The sequence below is a fragment of the Malaclemys terrapin genome, chromosome 9 (genome assembly GCF_027887155.1).
Source record: "Malaclemys terrapin pileata isolate rMalTer1 chromosome 9, rMalTer1.hap1, whole genome shotgun sequence".
In the NCBI taxonomy this organism is placed as follows: Eukaryota; Metazoa; Chordata; order Testudines; family Emydidae; genus Malaclemys; species Malaclemys terrapin.
Window position 1 is genome coordinate 88,894,136 of NC_071513.1, and position 20,371 is coordinate 88,914,506.

At 46.0% G+C, this 20,371-nt stretch overlaps 1 protein-coding gene across 4 annotated transcripts in view; it reads left to right on the forward strand.

The window, feature by feature from the left end:
* Positions 1–8,627: 8,627 nt before the first annotated feature.
* The window catches only part of LOC128842694 (multiple epidermal growth factor-like domains protein 6), a 267,105-nt gene continuing 255,361 nt past the window's right edge, over positions 8,628–20,371 (forward strand). For all 4 annotated transcript variants that reach the window (XM_054038817.1, XM_054038820.1, XM_054038818.1 and 1 more), the window contains exon 1: positions 8,628–8,940. In XM_054038817.1, the coding sequence (XP_053894792.1) occupies positions 8,870–8,940 (71 nt within the window). In that variant the 5' untranslated portion in view covers positions 8,628–8,869. The remainder of the gene's footprint in view (positions 8,941–20,371) is intronic.

Below are 20,371 nucleotides of genomic sequence, written 5' to 3' on the forward strand. Positions count from 1 at the left end.
AGAAGGGTGTTGGGGGGAGGCAGACTCTGTGTACAGGAATTCATGCATCTTCTGTAGAGTCACTGTAGGCCTAGGTGCTAAAACCCATATTAAAATTCAGGGTGATTACTGGTGAGTGGGTTCAGTTAGCTCCAACCAGGATATAGAGGCGATGAATGGGAATATCTATTTTGGCAGCAAAAACTTAAACACAAGAGGGAAAGCCACGTTTGGAAAGATGCCAAGGCTGAGGTTAATGGTTTGTTATTTTCAGTTCCCGATAATGCTTAAACCCGTGATGGGGTTTGGACACTAATTCAGGCTCTCAGGTGAGAGTAAGTGGGAACTGAGTTGCTCCCAGAAAACTATAGTACTAGTTAATAATAAAGCATTGAGCAATATCTGCGAAAGAGAATTCACAGAACTTCCTGTTTCTTTTGAAAGGAAGTGTGGTTTGGGTGACTGGTTACCACCCTAGAGGTAGAAGAGCTGAGTTCTAATCCTGGATCTCCATTGACTGACTGTTCCACTGTGGATAAAAACTTTAGTAATCATTGGGCCAGCGATAAAGAAAGACTCTGTAGTCCAGTGGTTAGGGCACTTACCTGGGAGATGGGGGGACCCTGGTCCAGTCCCCCTGCTCCACTCCCTCTTTCTTTCTTTTTCCACAGTAGAACAGCTGCAATAGGAGAGACAGAGGGAGCCCCACATCAGAATGTCCCATAGCTCAATCCATACTCCCCCTCTGGCAATGAGGGGGAAGTGAACCTTGGTCTTCCACATCCAAACTGAATGCTCTAACCACTGATCTAAAAGTTGGAAGGTGAGTAGTGGCACCATCTTTTCTTTCTCTTCCTTGATTTGGAATAGGACCCAATCTGGTAGGCAGCCTTTGAGCATGCCTACCAAATTGGGCCCCACACACAATTTAAGGAACCAAATGCTGATCTTCTCCCAGTTTGTGAATTGCTCTGTGGCTTAAGTGGGAGATAGGCATCCAGATGCCTAGAGGAGGGCAGCAGTGCACATGTCCAGAGACAGAAACATAGGTTCTGAGGGAACTTTCACCCTGGAAACTTAGGTGTGGAGTGAGTTTAGGCAACTACAGGGCTTGGCAGGAGTTGTGTGGATTGCAGTGGAGCCGAAGCTGGGAATAAGGCTTAGTCTACACTACAGAGTTAGCTCAATGTAAGGCATCTTACATTGATCTAATTATGTCAGTGTACACACTGCAGCCTTGCTCCCACCGATGAAAGTGCCCTACTACACCGACACAGTGACTCCACCTCCACGAGAGACATAGGGTTTGTCGGTGTAGTTAGAGGGTTGTAGCTGTTGGCTGTCATTCTTGTCCATGCTAGAGCCGTGAAATGGACAAGAAAGCTGGACTATCACCAGAGTGGGTAGGGGGCTCCAGCTAGAGCCCGGCTGCTGCATGGAATCCCTGTTCCGAGCGGGGCTGTGCCTGCCTGGCTCACAGCTTGCCTGTGCCCTGAGGCTCCTGGCTCCCAACTGGAAGTCCTGGTGCTGCCTGGAGGCTCTAGGCTCCCTATTTTTCATGGGGAGCCACCTGCCCTCTTGGGTCCCCACTCCATGCCACCCGGAGCCTGGATGCTCCCCACTGATGCTTCCCACTGCAGCCAGGTTCCCAGCAGGGATCTCTACACCCAGAGTCCCGGAGGTTCCCCGACTCCCAGCGGAGAGCCGGGGGCATCGGTGCACCCTCCAGCTTTCTGCAGGGAGCCTCTGGGCAGCTGCCAGGCTCCCCATGTGGGGCAGGGAATCCAGGGTGCAGCCTGGCTGGGAGTGGGGAGCCAGGTGGGCACAGCCCAGAGGCTCCTGGGCTCCCCACGGGGAGCAGGGAGCTGAGAGCCCGGGGAGGCAGCCAAGCTCCTGTCAGGGAGCTGAGAGCCTGGGCTCTCAGCCCCACACTCTGCCCCTTTGAAATCCACAGAAGCACTCCTGGTGAGGACGCGCACCACCGACGGAAGAAGAGCAGTGTGGACATGAACTGGTTATAAGTCAACCTAACATAGGTCGACTTATGTTTTTAGTGTAGGCATGCCCTTAGGCACATATGTCTGGCATTTTGGTGCCTATGTCCCTTTGTGGTTCTGGGCCTAAGTATTTTATTAGCCTCCCTTCTAAAACCAACATGCTTAAACTGCTATATTGGCATCCTTCTGGTTACAGAGGAGCCTGTATGAATCGGCTCTCTTCAGAGCTGGGTTAACAGGAAATAAAATCCTCATTACTCTCTATGAAAGTATTACTTTGCAATGTAATTTCAGAGGAAAATATGAGTAATTTACTTGCATATATGTCACTGTTTATGAACATACCAAAGAACACTAATCTACCGTATAAACTAACAATAGGCAAAAAATGAGGCCACTTAAAAAAATAAATAATAAAAAAATGGCAAGCACAAAATGTATTTAGACCATATGTTTCCATGTAGTTTGTTTGTGTGTACTTTTTTTTCTTGTTGATGTTCATATAGGGCCAACTCCTCTGCTAGTGCCAAAGGGTGCAGCTCTGTGGAGCTTCGCTTATTCACACTCACTGAGGATCTGGGCTATAACTTAAAACTAGCCATATCCATTCTCTTAATACACTGCTAAAACCTGGTTCATTAGCATAGGCCTGTTCCCTGCAACTCACTCGTGTGAGTGGTCCTGCTGTCCCATTGAAGTCAGTGGTTGCAGGATGCTTTCATTAATATATAACTGAGGAAGTAATACTAGATAATGATCAAAAGAAATAACACAATGCAGCATCAAGGCCTATGTTTCAGTTTTGGAGAACATTTTGTGCATCCCTATTTGCATGTCCTGGTGCCAATGTTTTTATAACTACTTGATATGTTAGAAATGTGCATTTAAATAAAATAAAAACCTGTGAAGGGATTTGAAATGTTAGTTTTAGAAGACTGTTAAGTGATTTGTCCAATAAATCTTCACAAATGTTATATATTTTTTTTAAAAATCACCTTGTAAAAAAATTATTTGTCTTATTGGATAACTAGCTGGGCAAGAAGATTTTTGCATAGTCTTGGCTGTTACTGTTTTGTCATGCACTGATCTTAAAGTAGTTTCAGACTGAGGCTGTCATCCAAGCTGTAATTAACATTCAGCCTTGACATAAGGAAGGTCTATTATTTTATGGAAGATTTTTCTAGGCGTTAAGAAATAAAATGATTAAAAACCTATGTGCACTCCAGGAGATAATGAGATTAGCTGAACTCAGGGTCCTGCCGAGTTAAAACTACTCCAGATGCAAAGAAAGGCTTAGAAGCTCATTGGAAATTTCAAGGTACAGTTAATCTGCACTGGGTTCTTATGTGTGCTATATATTTTCTTTACATTTAAAAAAAAAGTTGAAACTTCCTTGATACAATCCCAGGGGCATCGTGTCACTTCAGGCTTCAAAACAACGAACAATACTGTATAAAAATAACTTTCTTGTTATGATTCCTAAGTGTTTCAACAATGCTGTTAGAAAACAGAAACCATACGTTGATGGACGCAGAGTGAAAACTGATGTGTCTTGTTACAGGGATTAAATAAAGGGAAATTCATTCATGGTTCTTCTAAAACAGATGTTTACTCATAAACATCTTCATAGTATTAGTGTCTAAACAATGCGTTGTTGGCACCATAAGTTGTGGGCAGTTCTGTGCCTCTATTGGAGCTGTTATGGAAATAGTTTGGGCCCAAACCAACTCCACTAAACTAAAAAGAAATCAAATTGTCTTCAGCTGGAATTGGACCAGAGCCCTTAGAAGTTGGTTTCCTGTCTCCTTGGTCTAGCGATATGAAGATCAGCGAGAGAGCTGCAAGTAGCCTATTTCTCCTCTAGTGTAGTGGCCCGTCTCTTCTAGGTTAGGTCATTCCTAATATGTGCTCCTTCTACCCTGAGACACTCATCACCCCATGCATGTTATCTCTCCTTGGTCTGCTAGTACCTCAGGAAGAGCAGACTTCTTTCTCAGTGGCTATGAGGGAGGAGGAAAATCACCTTTTCTCACAGCATCCAAGCTTCAGGAAAGAAGCATGGGGAAGAGAGGAAGGGTGATCTGGGAGATAGGATTTTTGCCTGGGTCTTAGGAAACCTGTTTTCAATTTCCTGTACCACAGACTTCCTGTATGACCTTGTTGGGTAAGTAACTTAGGATATGTCTACAATTAAAAACCCGTGGCTAGCCCATGCCAGCAAACTTGGGCTCGTGGGGCTGTTTAGTTGCAGTGTAGATGTTCGGGCTCGGGCTGGAGGCTGGTCTCTAGGACACTGCAAGGTGGGAGGGTCCCACAGCTTGGGTTGCAGCCCAAACTGGAATGTCTACACTGTAATTAAACAGTCCCACAGCCCTCTGAGTCTGAGTCAGCTGGCATGGGCCAGCTGCGGATGTCTAATTGCAGTGTAGACATACGCTTAGAGTCAGATTTCTTAAAAAGGTAGTTAGGCACCTATCCGCAGCTTTACATGCCTAAATACCTTTAAAATCTGTCTCTGAGGCCTTGTCTTCACTTACCGGAGGGTCCGGCGGCACGCAATCGATGTTCTGGGATCGATTTATCGCGTCTGGTTAAGACGCGATAAATCGATCCCGGATCGATCCCGGAAGTGCTCGCAGTCGGCGCCGGTACTCCAGCTCGCCGAGAGGAGTACGCGGCATCGACGGGGGAGCCTTCCTGCTGCGTCTGGACCGCAGTAAGTTCGGACTAAGGTACTTCGAATTCAGCTACGTTATTAACGTAGCTGAATTTGCGTACCTTAGTCCGAAGTAGGGACTTAGTGGGGACCAGGCCTGAGTCTCTGTGCCTCAATTTTCCATCTGTAAAATGGGGATAGGTGTTGTGCGAATGGATGTATTGAATTTGTGAAGTGCTCAGATGCAGTGGTAGTGTGGGCCATGTAAGTACCATACACAAAATGTAGAAGCATCCAGAAGAGTAAGAATGAAAGAGAAGTGATGGGGAGAGAACCCTCTCTCGGGGCCCTGGCATCCAGGAGCCAGCCCCATAAAGGGGAGAAACAGGTTTCGTCTAGCAACCAGGAGAAAGAAAAGCCTATTGCCTGGAACCCAGTAGTAGACAGAGGGAGTAGGAAATGGATAGCTCTCCTCTCCCAGTAGCTGCAAATCACCATGAAAATGAGGTTATAGATAACTGAATGTGTTATTACAGGAACAAATCCCTCCCCAGTCCCAGCTGTGTGTTGTGTGCCGCATTCATTGTTGCACACTATACAACAGGCTGTAGCAGCAATTTGGGTTTAGGACACACCTCTTTATAGGCAGGTAAGTGAAGTGACCTCTCACAAGAGGAAATGCAGGGAGTACACAGGTGAGAGGGGAGGTGGACAAAACAACACAGGAGAAAAGGGAGGAGCAGAGAAGGGGAGGAGGAATACAGGACAACAGCATTGTGCTGTACTTCTTCTCTCTGTCTCCCAGGCTAGCTGTTGAGACAGAGAATTGGCAGAGGAAATGAAAAAAGATGGGATTGCAGGTGTGAGAGGTGAGGCTTGATAGTATGGTAGTATTATCCTTTGTATTGCTGTAGTGTGTAGAAGCCCAGCCGTAGGCTAGGACCCCATTGCAGTAGGTGCTGTACAAACAGAACAAAAAAATGGTACCTCTTTGATTTTAACTCTTTTTCAAAAGGAGACTCAACTTGGCTCCTCCTTAATTGGTCCAAAAATAATTGGAATTGTTTATAATTGGGCTAACAGCTGTAGTTATAACAAGACTCACTTTTAACCCTTGTTTGTAAAGCACTTTATAAACATTATTTAATACTAATAATTTGTCTAAGTGATCTACCAGCAACAGCTACTCCTGTGAGTGGTCTTGTTGGTTTAACTCAGGCAAGTGAAGTTACACAGGTGTAAGCAATTGCAAGATTGGGCCCTTAATGATTTCTCTCAGTAATACAACTGCACATACTATATCTTTTTTTTGCTTAGGGCGGTGTTAAGTAACATAGCTGTGTTGTATTTTTGTTCTGTTTTCCTTATGAAAAGGGCCCATGTCTTTTGTATTTTGTTTTTTTCCTTGATGTGCTGTCAGTGGTACATATGTTCATAGTGTTGTGTGCTGTGACAGCTGAGGTGGGTGGGCTCTATCTGCTTGGGAGTGTGGGGTGCCTTTGAGTTTTGAGGGGTTGTGTTTTGTGTGCATTGGGGAGGGAAGGCTGAGGTGAGAGTTGTACCAGTGGTGTGGGGGGCAATGGAAGAGCTAAGACCAGAGCTGGGAGTTTTGGTCCAGCTGCTGGGTGTGTTTGTGTGCATGGGATGAGTGCCTGAGGCCAGAGCTGTGAGTTTTGGGTAGGCTGGGGTGCAGGAACAATTTGTACTGTGGGGGTGCTGAGAGCCATTGAACCAAACTGTAAACCCTGTATGTATATGATGGAAACCACTTGATGCCAGGGGATGCAGCAACACCCCTAGGTTCCAGCACCTATGGTGGGCTGCTGTGTTTGAGTGTGGGGGGGCGAGTGCTTGAGGACAGAGTGTGAGTGGGGGGCATGGGAGAAAGGATTAAGGCAGGGGGTTGTAAGCAGTGTGGGGGAGGGTGAGGGAGCACTGAGGCAGAGGGTTGTAAGTGGTGTGGGAGAGGGGCAGGGAGCACTGAGGCACAGGGTTGTAAGCAGTGTGGGGGCAGGAGCACTGAGGCAGGGGGTGTAAGCAGTGTTGAGGAGGGGGGCACTGAGGCGGGGGGGTGTAAGCAGTGTGGGGGAGGAAAAGGGCACTGAGGCAGGGGTGTGTAAGCGGTGTGGGGAAGGGAAGGGGCACTGAGGCGGGCGGGTGTAAGCGGTGTGGGGGAGGGGAGGGGGCACTGAGGCAGGGATGTGTAAGCGGTGTGGGGAAGGGGAGGGGCACTGAGGCGGGCGAGTGTAAGCGGTGTGGGGGAGGGGAGGGAGCACCGAGGCGGGCGGGTGTAAGCGGTGTGGGGAAGGGGAGGAGCACTGAGGCAGGGATGTGTAAGCGGTGTGGGGGAGGTGGAGGGGGCACTGAGGCAGGGGGGGTGTAAGCGGTGGGGGGGAGGGAAGGGAGCACTGAGGCAGGGGTGTGTAAGCGGTGGGGGGGGAGGGAAGGGATCACTGAGGCGGGCGGGTGTAAGCGGTGGGGAGGAGGGAGCACTGAGGCGGGGGGGTGTAAGCGGTGGGGGGGGAGGGAAGGGAGCACTGAGGCGGGCGGGTGTAAGTGGTGTGGGGGAGGTGGAGGGGGCACTGAGGCAGGGGTGTGTAAGCGGTGTGGGGGAGGGAAGGGAGCATTGAGGCAGGGGTGTGTAAGCGGTGTGGGGAAGGGGAGGGGCACTGAGGCAGGGATGTGTAAGCGGTGGGGGGGAGGGAAGGGAGCACTGAGGCGGGTGGGTGTAAGCGGTGTGGGGGAGGTGGTGGGGGCACTGAGGCGGGCGTGTGTAAGCGGTGGGGGGGAGGGAAGGGAGCACTGAGGCGGGCGGGTGTAAGCGGTGTGGGGGAGGTGGAGGGGGCACTGAGGCAGGGGTGTGTAAGCGGTGTGGGGGAGGGAAGGGAGCACTGAGGCAGGGGTGTGTAAGCGGTGTGGGGAAGGGGAGGGGCACTGAGGCAGGGGTGTGTAAGCGGTGTGGGGAAGGGGAGGGGCACTGAGGCGGGCGGGTGTAAGCGGTGTGGGGGAGGTGGTGGGGGCACTGAGGCGGGCGTGTGTAAGCGGTGGGGGGGAGGGAAGGGAGCACTGAGGCGGGCGGGTGTAAGCGGTGTGGGGGAGGTGGTGGGGGCACTGAGGCAGGGGTGTGTAAGCGGTGTGGGGGAGGGAAGGGAGCACTGAGGCAGGGGTGTGTAAGCGGTGTGGGGAAGGGGAGGGGCACTGAGGCAGGGATGTGTAAGCGGTGGGGGGGAGGGAAGGGAGCACTGAGGCGGGCGGGTGTAAGCGGTGTGGGGGAGGTGGTGGGGGCACTGAGGCAGGGGTGTGTAAGCGGTGTGGGGGAGGGAAGGGAGCACTGAGGCGGGCGGGTGTAAGCGGTGTGGGGGAGGTGGTGGGGGCACTGAGGCAGGGGTGTGTAAGCGGTGTGGGGGAGGGAAGGGAGCACTGAGGCAGGGGTGTGTAAGCGGTGTGGGGAAGGGGAGGGGCACTGAGGCAGGGATGTGTAAGCGGTGGGGGGGAGGGAAGGGAGCACTGAGGCGGGCGGGTGTAAGCGGTGTGGGGGAGGTGGTGGGGGCACTGAGGCAGGGGGGTGTAAGCGGTGTGGGGGAGGTGGAGGGAGCACTGAGGCAGGGGGGTGTAAGCGGTGTGGGGAAGGGGAGGGGCACTGAGGCAGGGATGTGTAAGCGGTGGGGGGGAGGGGAGGGGCACTGAGGCGGGCGGGTGTAAGCGGTGTGGGGGAGGTGGAGGGGGCACTGAGGCAGGCGTGACTGGGTTATGCTACGTGTGGGGAGGCGGCAGTTGTGAAAGCGGTGTTGCGGGGGTGGGGAAGGGTGTAAAGCGGAGTTAGAGCTGCCCACCCCCGAAAGAAGTTGCAGGTAAAACCGCTCCGATTTGCGGAGCCGCCGAGCCCTGCCCAGCCCGCCCGCGGGAGGGCGGTGGGCTGGGCCAGGAGGCTGCGAGGTCGGTGATTTGCTGCTTTGCAGCGGCTTTGAATGATTTGGAGGGCCGCGGCTGGGAGGTGTGGGGCTCCATGGAGCCTGTTGATCACACGCAGCCGGGGCTGCGGCGGAGCTGAGAGCGGCTGGCTCCCAGCACCGCAGCCTGGGAAGAAGCACCCGTTCAGCACCCCGGCGGCTCTGCTCCGGACCACGAACTGCTCCAGCAGCCATCGCATCGCCTCCCCTCGCCCCTGCCCGATGCCAGCTCCTGCCGAGCCCGCTCAACTTTTGCAGCTGGCGATTGGCAGCCCTTGATCCCCGAGATGACCCTGAGAGCTTGGCTGCTGTGCATGTCCTGGACCCTGGCTGCATCGCTGCAACTTCAGCAGGGCATGTAAGTGAAGTGAAGCACCGCTGCTCCTAGGGTTCTTCCTTCAGTTGCGTAGGAAATGCGTGTCCGTGGCGCATCTGAGCAGCCAGCTACACCTAGGGCTCGCTTAGCACTGTACAGCCCTACTGGGGCTAGATCTGTACCTACAAAACAGCCTCCTATAAATCCTGCGCTGGCAGAGGGATGCAGCAGATGCCCAGTGGTGCTGGAAATTGCTCTGAAAGAACTGCAGGCTCAGAATGATTAAATGATCATTGAGGCTATAGTTGGGGGTTGCAATGATAAAAACTAACCAATCTTGGAGAGGGGGGGTGGGATTTTTAAAAGGCATTGCATCCTGTTTGTTTAGACTGTGAACTTTTTAGGTCAAGGACTTGTCTTATGCCTGCTTAACACCAAGGATGCTGTTGTGTGTTATAGACATAATTCAGTGCTATCTGTAGAGTACATGTTAGTGCTCATCCTGTGACAAAAAAATTAATTGGGTTTTTCTTTTGTTTGATAGCTTCCTTGTAAGTAGGTGAACAATTCCAGTTATAGGGAATATTTTGTAAAGTGTGGTTATTAGTGAAATATGTAATCTCAGAAGAAAAGTGTTTTTTCTAAGCCTTCCTTCTTCCCTCACTCTGGGTTTGAAAATGCATGAAGATCCTTTATTTTCTGCAGAGACCCATTCATGTTGGTATAACAATGAAAGGACAGAGTTGAGCCTGAAACAGCTACAATATTCTACAGGTTTCATGGGATAAAGGGCGTTTTCAGCTTTGACTAGTGCTAAAAGCGTCAGTAGAGAATACTGGATAGTAAAATGTAAATCCAGTTAGGAAGACTAAAGGGCTGAACCAGAGAGAGGTGAGAGGTTGAGAACTGGAAAAAGCAGCTGCCTAGAGATATACACACACTGCTAATTTGCAGACACAAAGGGATCAGTGCCCACTCATTAATATTGGGTCAGTGGGTGTCGATTCTTGCATACCGAAGCTCATGTAAAATGTATACAATAACATATTAAATGTTTGCATGCCACCGTCATTGTATGTTGTAACATTATGAATATTGAAAAATGTGACCTGAAAAACTAGTATTTAATCATTTAAAAAGTAGAACAACCCTCAAGGTTTGTAAATCTGTGTTCACAGTTCTGTGCCTTGTGTTTTGTAAGCACAAATCGTGGTTTTAGTCTCCATGACTTTACAGAGGGTGGGAAAAGTGATCCTTTTTACACTTGTAAACAATCTGACAGCATTTCCTAAATATTAGTGTTAGACCATCATGACATTAACAATGCTTTTTTATTTAAAAGGAAACAGCTCTGTTTACCACTCTGTATTTCCATAGTCCATCTCGTGCAAGATTCATTTTGCCATCTAGTTACTGTAGATGTCATTGAATCTAAATCTCTGGATAGACTATCAGTTCCTGTTACTGCACAATGTATTCCCTGTGGAATAGTCTGCAAATACAGATTCAGAAAAACTACTTTTAGTTAGAATAATAACATCTCTTAATTTTATGTTGCGTACTTAAGGGTCGCTGTCTGAGGGAAGCATTTTCCTCCTTTTGTTAAAGACTCTTGGTGGGTCTGAGTTAGTTTTCTGCAGTCAGATTTTTTTTTTTTTAATTCTAACGTAAGGACTACCATTGACTTGTATTTCCAGATTTATTCACATTTGGCTTAAGCTGCTGTGCTAACCAAGGTTGTGCAGTTTTGAGGGTAATATTAGTTTAAAAGATACACTTCAGAGAATGTCATTTTAAGTCTGAAACTCTGAATTTGGTAGGTCATCCCCAAATAAATTTGTTTGCTTATTCTAGTTACCTTTTTAAGAGAGAGTCTCTGTGAAAAGGAATATCATGAATGGCAGCATACTGATATCTGCATAGAGTATCCAAGCCATCAGGATTGACAACATACTCCATTTTTATCTGAATAAGGACAGTTAAGACCTTATCTGGATGAGAATACACCATATGTTTCTCATACTTGTTTTTAGTCTGCTAGTAACTCAAGAACTCACTCCTAGCTAGAATGTAATGATTCTGTGTAGGTATTTGTTTATGCTCGTGGTCTGATTCCAATCCCCCTGGGGGGGGGGGGGGGAGATTTTAATGCATAGCAGATTACAGGGTGACCATCTCTGACAACCATGTTTTTAGACAATTAGCTCTTGTATTAGAACTTTGGTGATTCCAGAATTATTCACTCAGAGTACAAGTATACAGATCTTTTCCAAATCCTTGTTGCTTAATACTTTAAAATTAAAATAAAAATTAACGGAGCTGTCCTATCTCCTAGAACTGGAAGGGACCTTGAAATTGAAAGGTCATTGAATTCAGCCCCCTCCCTTTACTAGCAGGACCAAGTACTGATTTTGCCCCAGATCCCCAAGTGGCCCCCTCAAGGATTGAACTTGGTTTAGCAGGCCAATTCTCAAACCATTGAGCTATTCCTCCCCTCCAAATGAGACGTCACCAACATCTCCTGTTTAAAAAGCATGTTTTTTTGGAACTATGGGTTTACTTTGCTGCAGTGAGCTTTGCAGGTTAAAGTTGTGATATGTTTGAGGCTATGGGGTGGTGAGAAGCTACACCATAGTTAAGGCAGCAACAGGGATTCTGTTTCATGTCAAATAGCATATAGTAAAGGGGCTCTGCATGAATAAGAACTAAGGGGAGAAGGTTCAATTTGATTGAACAAATATACTGTTCAGAATGTACTTTTGGGAAGATGTTAGTTAACTATGTAAGACAGAGCAGAAAGCAGGAAAGCTAAGCTGTCACAGAAGCTGAATGGAGTGTCTTTCATGTTACTTTCAAGCAATAAGTATCGTTAGTGTTCATCGTAAGTACTGAAATGGTCTCTTCTTTTTCACCAGTAATACATGATTAGGTATCTAATAGATTTACACAAAGAGATTAATTGTTCATTAACAAGTGGAAGGAAGAATCTTGTTCTTTTCAAACAGAGGGCATAGTTCTTTACTGTGTCTTTCAGCTTGGAATGCTGTCTTAAAAGATCTGTTAGAGGATCTAGATACAGCCTTAAACTAAAATGTTGATTTCCATGTTTGCTGATATAGTTCAAAACTTGCATCTCTGCAGAGCTGCACCTCATCCATAAGTGGGCAGAGTTGGCATCCTCCCCCACCTTACTCCCACCCCCATTCCCAAAGCTACAAATGGATCTGGAGCTGGAGACTTGCTGGAATAATTTCAGTACCAGGCAAATTGGTTGAGAATCTAGTAAAGAACAGAATTATCAAACCCAGAGATGAACACGATTATTTGGGGGAAGAGTCGACATGGCTTTTGTAAAGGGGAATCATGCCTCACCAATCTATTAGAATTCTTTGAGGGGGGTCAACAAACATGTGGATCAGGGTGATCCACTGGATATAGTGTACTTGGACTTTCAGAAAGCCTTTGACAAGGTCCCTTTCCAAAAACTCTTAAGCAAAGTAAGCAGTCATGAGATAAGAGGGAAGGTCCTCTCATGGATCAGTAACTGATTTAATGACAGGAGACAAAGAGTAGGAATAAATGGTCAGGTTTTGGAATGTAGAGAGGTAAATAGCAGTGTCCCCCAGGGATCTGTACTGGCACCAGTGCTGTTCAACATATTCATAAATGATCTGGAAAAAGGGGTAAACAGCTAGGTGGCAAAATTTGCAGACAATACAAAATTACTCAATAGATTTGCAAAGCAAACTGCAAAGAGCTACAAAGGGATCTCATAAAACTGAGTGACTGGGCAAGAAAATGGCAGATGAAATTCAGTGTTGACAAATGCAAAGTAATGCACATTGGAAAACATAATCCCAACTATACATGCAAAATGATGGAATCTAAATTAGCTATTACCGGTCAAGAAAGAGTGGAGTCATTGTGGACAGTTCTCTGAAAACATCAGTTCCACATGCAGCAGACAAAAAAGCTAACAATGTTAGGAATCCTTAGGAAAGGGATAGGTAATAAGATGGCATGATATTTTCTATTATATAAATCCATGGTACTCCCACACCTTAAATACAGTGTGCACTTCTGGTCCCCCCATCTCAAAAAAGATATATTAGAATTGGAAAAGGACAGAAAAGGGCAACAAAAATGATTAAGGGTATGGAACAGTTTCCATATGAGGATAGATTAAAAAGACTGGGACTTTTCAGCTTGGAAAAGAGATGACTAAGAGGGATATGATAAAGGTCTATAAAATGGTGGTTGGTGGGGCGAAAGTGAATAAGGAAGTGTTAGTTACTTCTTCATATAACCCAAGAACCAGGGGCACCCAATGAAATTAATAGGCAGTAGGTTTAAAGCAAACATAAGGAAGTACTTCTTCACACAACGCACAGTCAACCTGTTGTGAAGGCCAAAACTGTAATTGGGTTAAAAAAAGAATTAGATAAGTTCATGGAGGATAGGTCCATCAATGGCTATTATTAAGGTTAAGATTTTGTCATGGTTATTTTTAGAAAAAGTCAGGGACAGGCTGTGGACAATAAACAAAAATTCACGGAAGCCCACGACCTGTCCCTGACTTTCACTAAAACTAACAGAAGGGGTTGGGGAGAGAGGCTGACCGCTGAGGGGCTGAAGCCCAAGCCCTGTGGAATGTGTAGTGGGGACTGAGAGCCTGGAGGGGGGGGGGAGAAGGGCTATTTTCATATTTTAATGTAAGATTTGTCATCTTGAGGGGAAGTGGTGAACTTTTACACTGAATAGAAAATAGGCTAGTTGTCATCCTGCACTCTGGTACTCTTGGTGAGGACCAGAGAGAGCACATGCAGGTCACTCTAATTACGTAGACTGTGAAACAGCTCACATTTTACAAGATCTTACATTTTGAGTCTCTGCTTCAACATAGTATCTATTAACTTGGAATTTAGGGTCTCTCAAGAGATGAAGGTGTTTTTCTTCTGCTGTTTGCATTGGCAAGAAGTCTAAAGATAGTGAGTGAGTGTCGTCATATTATATTTCTCCTTTCCTGATTTGTTGCACTTTTTGCAACTTTTTTTTTTTTTGAGAAAAATGAGCTCAAGACTTTCGTATTATGTTGTGAAAAGCTGAAAAGACATAACTTAAAACCTGATAGTCCAAAGCTGCTGGTTTTTTTTTTTTTTTTTTTTTTGAGGATGAACCTAACTGTTCCCTATTGTAGAGTAATTTCTACTTTTATAAATACTTATGGGTATACTGTCATATAAATCACATAACACACATGATATGAAGGGTTTGGAAGTTTGCCAGACTTAATCATGATTGTCTAAAAACAGCTTTAAAAATTTAAAGCTGGATTTTGAAAGGAGTCGGAGTTAGAACCCAAGCTCCCATTGAATTTCAGTGGGATTTGCGTTCCTAACTCCCATAAGATTCTTTGACAATATCAGCCTAAATATGCGTACAGCAAGAGAAATCATGGACTTTGCTGTGCATTTCATTGTGCAATACTTTTACCATTGTTCAGAATAATTGTCATGTATATGCACTTTCTGGTCTTAATAAAAATTCCTCTGTCGAATTCCCTCTGTGTGCATGTGTATTGTTTATGTCCAACTCCGTATGTTTATTATAGTGCTGTGCATGCAGATTTATGACTGATAAGGCAAGGCATTTGTACTAAAAGCAGCAGAGGGGGACAGAGGAGGAGTTAGTATTTGGACACTGTTTCAGCAGGGCCTTTTTAGTTACTGGAAGCTTGGTGAAACGCCTGTATTTGGGAGTTATCTGAACATTTGGAAAGCTGGTATGTTTCACCAGTGAAAGATTTTATTTCTTTAGGCATGGATAACTAAAACTTTAGACTTGCCATGGTTTTAGCCCTCACTAAGATCTTTGCTTTTGAGACAGTAGACAGGGGTGAGCGGGGAAATGATTTAGAAATAACAAAGAAAATCATTTCAAAATTTGCATATTGCTCATTGGCAGCATGCTATTTTGTGTTAAGGGTCAGATTCTGCTCTCACTTATACCTTTCTAAAATCAGAGCCCATAGGCACTCTGGAATTACCCTGGTGTAATTAAGAATTGACCCTAAGTTTTTAAACTATTGAGGTGTTTTGCTTCAATTGCATATGTGTGCACCAGGAACTAGAGATGTGGAGCATTACAAATTGAAAGAAATATAACCATATTTTCCAGTGTGTTTAGATGTATCTTTGATCCCATAAATATGAGAAAACATGAATGAATTTAAATCAATGGGACAAATGTACTCTCCTTTATACTGTGATAATTCCATAATAATCTGGATTTACCAGGGTGTAAATCACAGTAGAAATTAGCCTCAAGTTTTTGTTAGTCCAAAGAATTCCTTGACAGGCCCATACTGCACATATATATTGTGGCATAAGAGTTAATCCCATATTAAAAAACAAACATGCGAAGTCTGGATGAGCATTTGGATAGGTACAGTTGCTATGCAAACGATCAGTTTTGAAGTCAATAACAGATGAGCGCAAAGCCCCTTGCGTGGCATCCAGCAACGTTACATCTCAACCCTTTTGTGTTAGTGTTTATACCAATAAATGCTCCTCTACTTATTGACAAACCATGTGTGCTTGCTTTGATAGATGCATATTATTTTACAATTTTTTTTCCCCCACAGCACTCTCCTTTTTATAATTGCATTCTTCAAGTGGCAGGCACTTTGGTCATCTTATTTGTCTCCAAAGAGCAATGCACACCAGTCTCCATGTGATAATAGGAAACCTGTGGCTCAGGAGATACATGTGGATCAGTAGAAACCATATTTTGGCTTTCTCCACTGTCCCTGTAATTTGCCTGTTCCAAACATGGATTCATATGTGCAACCAGCCTACCCCACCTAACACCAATCAAATGGTTGTGTGATGCTTTGTACCTTGGGAGAACACCCTATGCCCCCATGTTCGTCTTTATAAAATGATTGTGTGGTATCCAATGCAACGTTTGTCATGTTGAATGCCTTCGGAAGGTTCATGATGCACTGAGCATTGTTGTTATAGTGATTATAGTAATTGTTATAGTAATGTTATAGGTTATAATTTCAAGTATATACTTATGAGGCTGAAAATGTATCCTCATGGCTTAAAGCAAACACAAGCAAAAACTCTCCAAGAACAGGGAGGCAGTTCATCAGGGCAGGTATGGGACTAACCCAGCCCAGCCTCACAGGAACAAAGGACGCTGGCCTAGGCAGCAACAAAATAATCTGTTGGACTCTTAAGGGAGTCACTCTCATTCCTTTGGTCAGTTTGGAACTGTGATGAGGTAATGCTCACCTGACTCTGAAGGGGGGGGGGGGAAGGGGCAAAGCCAAGAGGGAAGAAAGAACACGATAAAAGGGAGAGATGTTTGCCATGCTCTTCCTCTCTCTTCCACCTACATCTACAGACACCACACCAATCAACTGAAGAGCTGATCAAAGGGGAGAGCCTGGCTGAAGAGCAGCCAGCCAGCCTGTGGTGAGAAGCATCTAAGTTTGTAAGGGCATTGAAAGTGTTAAGATCAGCTTAGAATACGTTTTGCTTTTATTTCATTTAACCAAATCTGACTTATGCTTTGACTTATAATCACTTAAAATCTATCTGTATAGTTAATAAATCCGTTTGTTTATTCTGCCTGAAGAAGTGTATTTGGTTTGATGTGTGTCAGAAATTCCCCTTGGATAACAAGTCTGGTACATATCAATTTCTTTGTTAAATTGATTAACTCATATAATCTTGCAGTGTCCAGTGGGCATAATTGGACACTGCAAGACCAGGGCCGGCTCCAGGTTTTCTGCTGCGGGGGGTGGAAAAAAAAGATTGGCGGCACTTCGGCGGCAGCTCAAAGAGGGACTGAGGGACCTCCCGCCGAAAACCCAGGCATGCCGACTCAATAGCGGATGGAGTGCCGCCCCTTTGTATTTGCCACCCCAAGCACCTGCTTCCTTAGCTGGTGCCCGGAGCCAGCCCTGTGCAAGACAGAAGTTCTTAGGGTTGTGTCCAGGACTGGAGATATTGGCTAGTGTCATTCGGTTGCACAATCCAAGGAGAAGCTTATATGCCAGAGGCTGTGCATGAACAGCCCAGGAGTGGGGGTTCTTACAGCAGAGCAGGGTAAGGCAGGCTCCCAGAGACCAGGACTGGAGTGATCTAGCGGATCCAGAGAGGAATGTCACAGCATGGGCATGTGCTGATGGCCACTGTTCTATTTTTCAGGGCTGGACATACCACCCAATATCCTGCTTTACACTAATGACCTGATCTTGCACCATAGAAGTAAATGATAGTTTTACCATTGACATCAATAGGATGAGGATCGGGGCTTATATAAGTGAGAGTAATGTGTGTCAAATTTATTAAGATTTGGCTCATGCGGCTGTCTGGCCCCTTACAGTGCTGGTAGATGAAGACATGATTCTAGGCTATTTGTAGACAATGGCATGCTACATCCAAAAGATGCATTTATTTTAACCAAAGTGTTTTAGATACAACCAGTAGGAATCTGACATTCACTAAATAGAGCTGGACAGGTACTGATAACAGTAGCCAACTTAGAAATGATTCAATCTTAACTACAGTGGTGCTACTGCCCCATTATAATAGGGTTTTCACTGACAACAAAAAGTGGAACACGGATCTTCAACCCTACTGACTCAGTGCCGGGTATTGTTGCATCCAGTGTAAATTAAAACCAGCCTTTTTGGCTCTTGCTTTATTAAAACTCTGCTTCATACACCTTAACCAAAAAAGACCTTCCCAGCAACTGTTTCATGTAAGTTATCATTGTTTCAAATTTTATGAAATATAGCATATCTATCTAATAGCACCTCAGGGTGCGTCTTTTCAAGACAGATCATGGAATAGTTCCATTGGATTTTCTAGTCTTAAAATTCTGTGAAATTCATAGAGAAATGAATTACACTGAAAATGTGATGGTAGTGATGTTGCTATAAAGCTGATGTTAAGTTTCTGTGTTGTGTTGTCATCCAGAAGACTCTCCTCTAGGAAATGTCTTTGTTCTTGTTATGAAAACACACTCTTCCATATCCACTTGAAGATTATATTTGGTTGTTCATTTGCATGAATTGTTTGAGTGTCTGTATGTGAAATGCTTATTTTCTAGGTTTCCTGGACAAATAGATGAGGCACATACTCTAAATCATAAACAAGTTGATATATTTCAGAAATTGATCCTACAGATTTGAGTTGTCTTTGTATCTGTTGATGTCTTTTTGCAAAGTAGCATTGTGGGTGGTTCCCCCCCCCCCCTTCTATTGGAGATGTATACACTAGTGACTGTCCACGTGCATAGTTGTGCCGTAACTCGCTGTTCATATCTAAACCCCAGAAGCATGTATCTGAAAGTGAGCAGAGGGGCAAGTAAGATGGCCCACCTGAGGGATATGGGTAAGTACACACCTCAGGCTGTGGCACAGTCCTGTACCCATGCCAGTTTGCAGTGTGGACAGGGACAAGGGGTGGGTACCAGGTCTTGAGTGTCAATAGTCTTCCACCCAATTTCCACAATACACTGAACCTTTTTCTTCCTGCCCCTTACCTGATGTTTAAGGTCCCTGTCCCTCTATTTTCAATGGTATTCCATCAGAACTGCTTTCCACTGCATTTTTGATCAATGCAGGTGAGCATGGATTCTGCCACTAGTGCAGCCGCTTGGCCTGTCGACCCTGACTGGGAGCTGATCAATGTGTGGTCAGAATATACCATCTTCCTTGACTTTTCATGGAGCATCAGGAACATTCACTTGCACTGGGAAATTTCACGGAGGCTGGAGGAGGGCTCATGATATGTGCCCCTTCTACAACAATCTGGACTGGGTGCCCTCAAGGGCTCACAACCCCTTTCTCAAGCCTCATTGTCTGACCTGATGCCAATGAGGGCCAGGGTGAAATGGCATCAGGGCCCACGAATGATGCCATTTGCTTGTTCCCGGAAGAGCTGGTTAAGGAACCCGCCTCCCAAGCAAACCTGAGGAAGACCCTAAGCCATGAGAGGAACTGGAACCTGCGGCTGGTAAGTTACTATGGACACCTTACCCTCCAGGGCATTTGAAGTGCTGGAAATTGCAAACTGGTAACATAGGCACTGTAAGGAACTGCCAATCCTTTGCAACTTGAGACTGTATGAACATTTGTACAGTAACTCCTCACGTTGTAGTTATGTTTCTGAAAAATGCTACTTTAAGCGAAATTATGTTAAGAGAATCCAATTTCCCCATAAGAATTAATGTAAATAGGGGGAATTAAGTTGCAGGGAAATTTTTTTTCTCCAGACAAAAGATGTTCTATATGTTGGGAGCAGCTCCAAGGCAGAGGCAGGAGCAGCATATGGCAGTGGCAGGAGGGACACCTGAACTGCCTAGCAATTGATAGCTTGCTGGGTGGCTGCCGCACAGGGAACTTAGGGGAGCTGATACGGGGGCTGCTGGCCCACCCTGGTTCCAAGCCCCCACCAGCTAGCTCCATTGGGCGGCTTTTCCTGCAAGCAGTGGACAAAGCAGGAGGCTGCCAAACAACGTTATAAGGGAGCATTGCTCAACTTTAAATGAGCATGTTCTCTAATTGATCAGCAACGTAACAATGAAACAACATTAACCGGGATGACGTTAAGTGAGGAATTACTGTACACTTTTTTTTATCGTTGGTAGCCTCTTCCTTCCTCGTGGGCTGCCAAGTTGTCTGAGAACTAAGGATAGTAACAGTTGCATTCCTGGAATGCTCAAAAGTATCAACATTTTGGCCTTCTACAGCAAAACAATGTTATATAGGGCATTTCTTGTCTTATATATTTTTCCCCTTTGGAAGAAGCTCTTGTCTTTGAATTATCAGGATCTTTGCCTCCAGAAAGGGAATCTGTTCCACCAGGAGGGCAGTAGCAGCACCTCAATATAGCAGAGGCTGATGGAGAAGGACCCTGAAAGAGCTGCTCCTGGAGATGGAAGGAAGAATTAGGAGCAGTTCCTCAGAGCAGAGGAAGGCAAAGCTCTTCAGCAGGAGGAGACTTTGAGCTAGTTTGTGGAGCAGGAGGCTCACCATAGGGACGTTGGAGACGTTGATAGAATGAGTGGCCAAACAAGTCTGGGGTTTGGCCACTGCAACTGTCCATGGGCTGCCTCCACTAGCTGTTGCCCAGGCTGCTGCTGACCCAGAGGACCCTCTTTCTAGACATCTGCCACTCCCCAGAGCCATTGGGAGGAGGACATGGAGACTGCAGGACTCCCAGCACCACATCTCCACCGGCACCTGAAACCCCTTGCATGGGGACTCTCTTGATCATCAAGGAGGGAAATGATGAACTTGTGGGAGTCCCTGAACCCCACCAAGTGCCCACCCCACAAACTCCATGCAGAAGAAGTCACTGGTGTCGAAGAACAATTTCTCCCCATCCAAGCAAGGGAAAGAAGACCGGTGTAGAGACATTAATATTTGCTGGTGTTTGCAGGATCAGTCCTG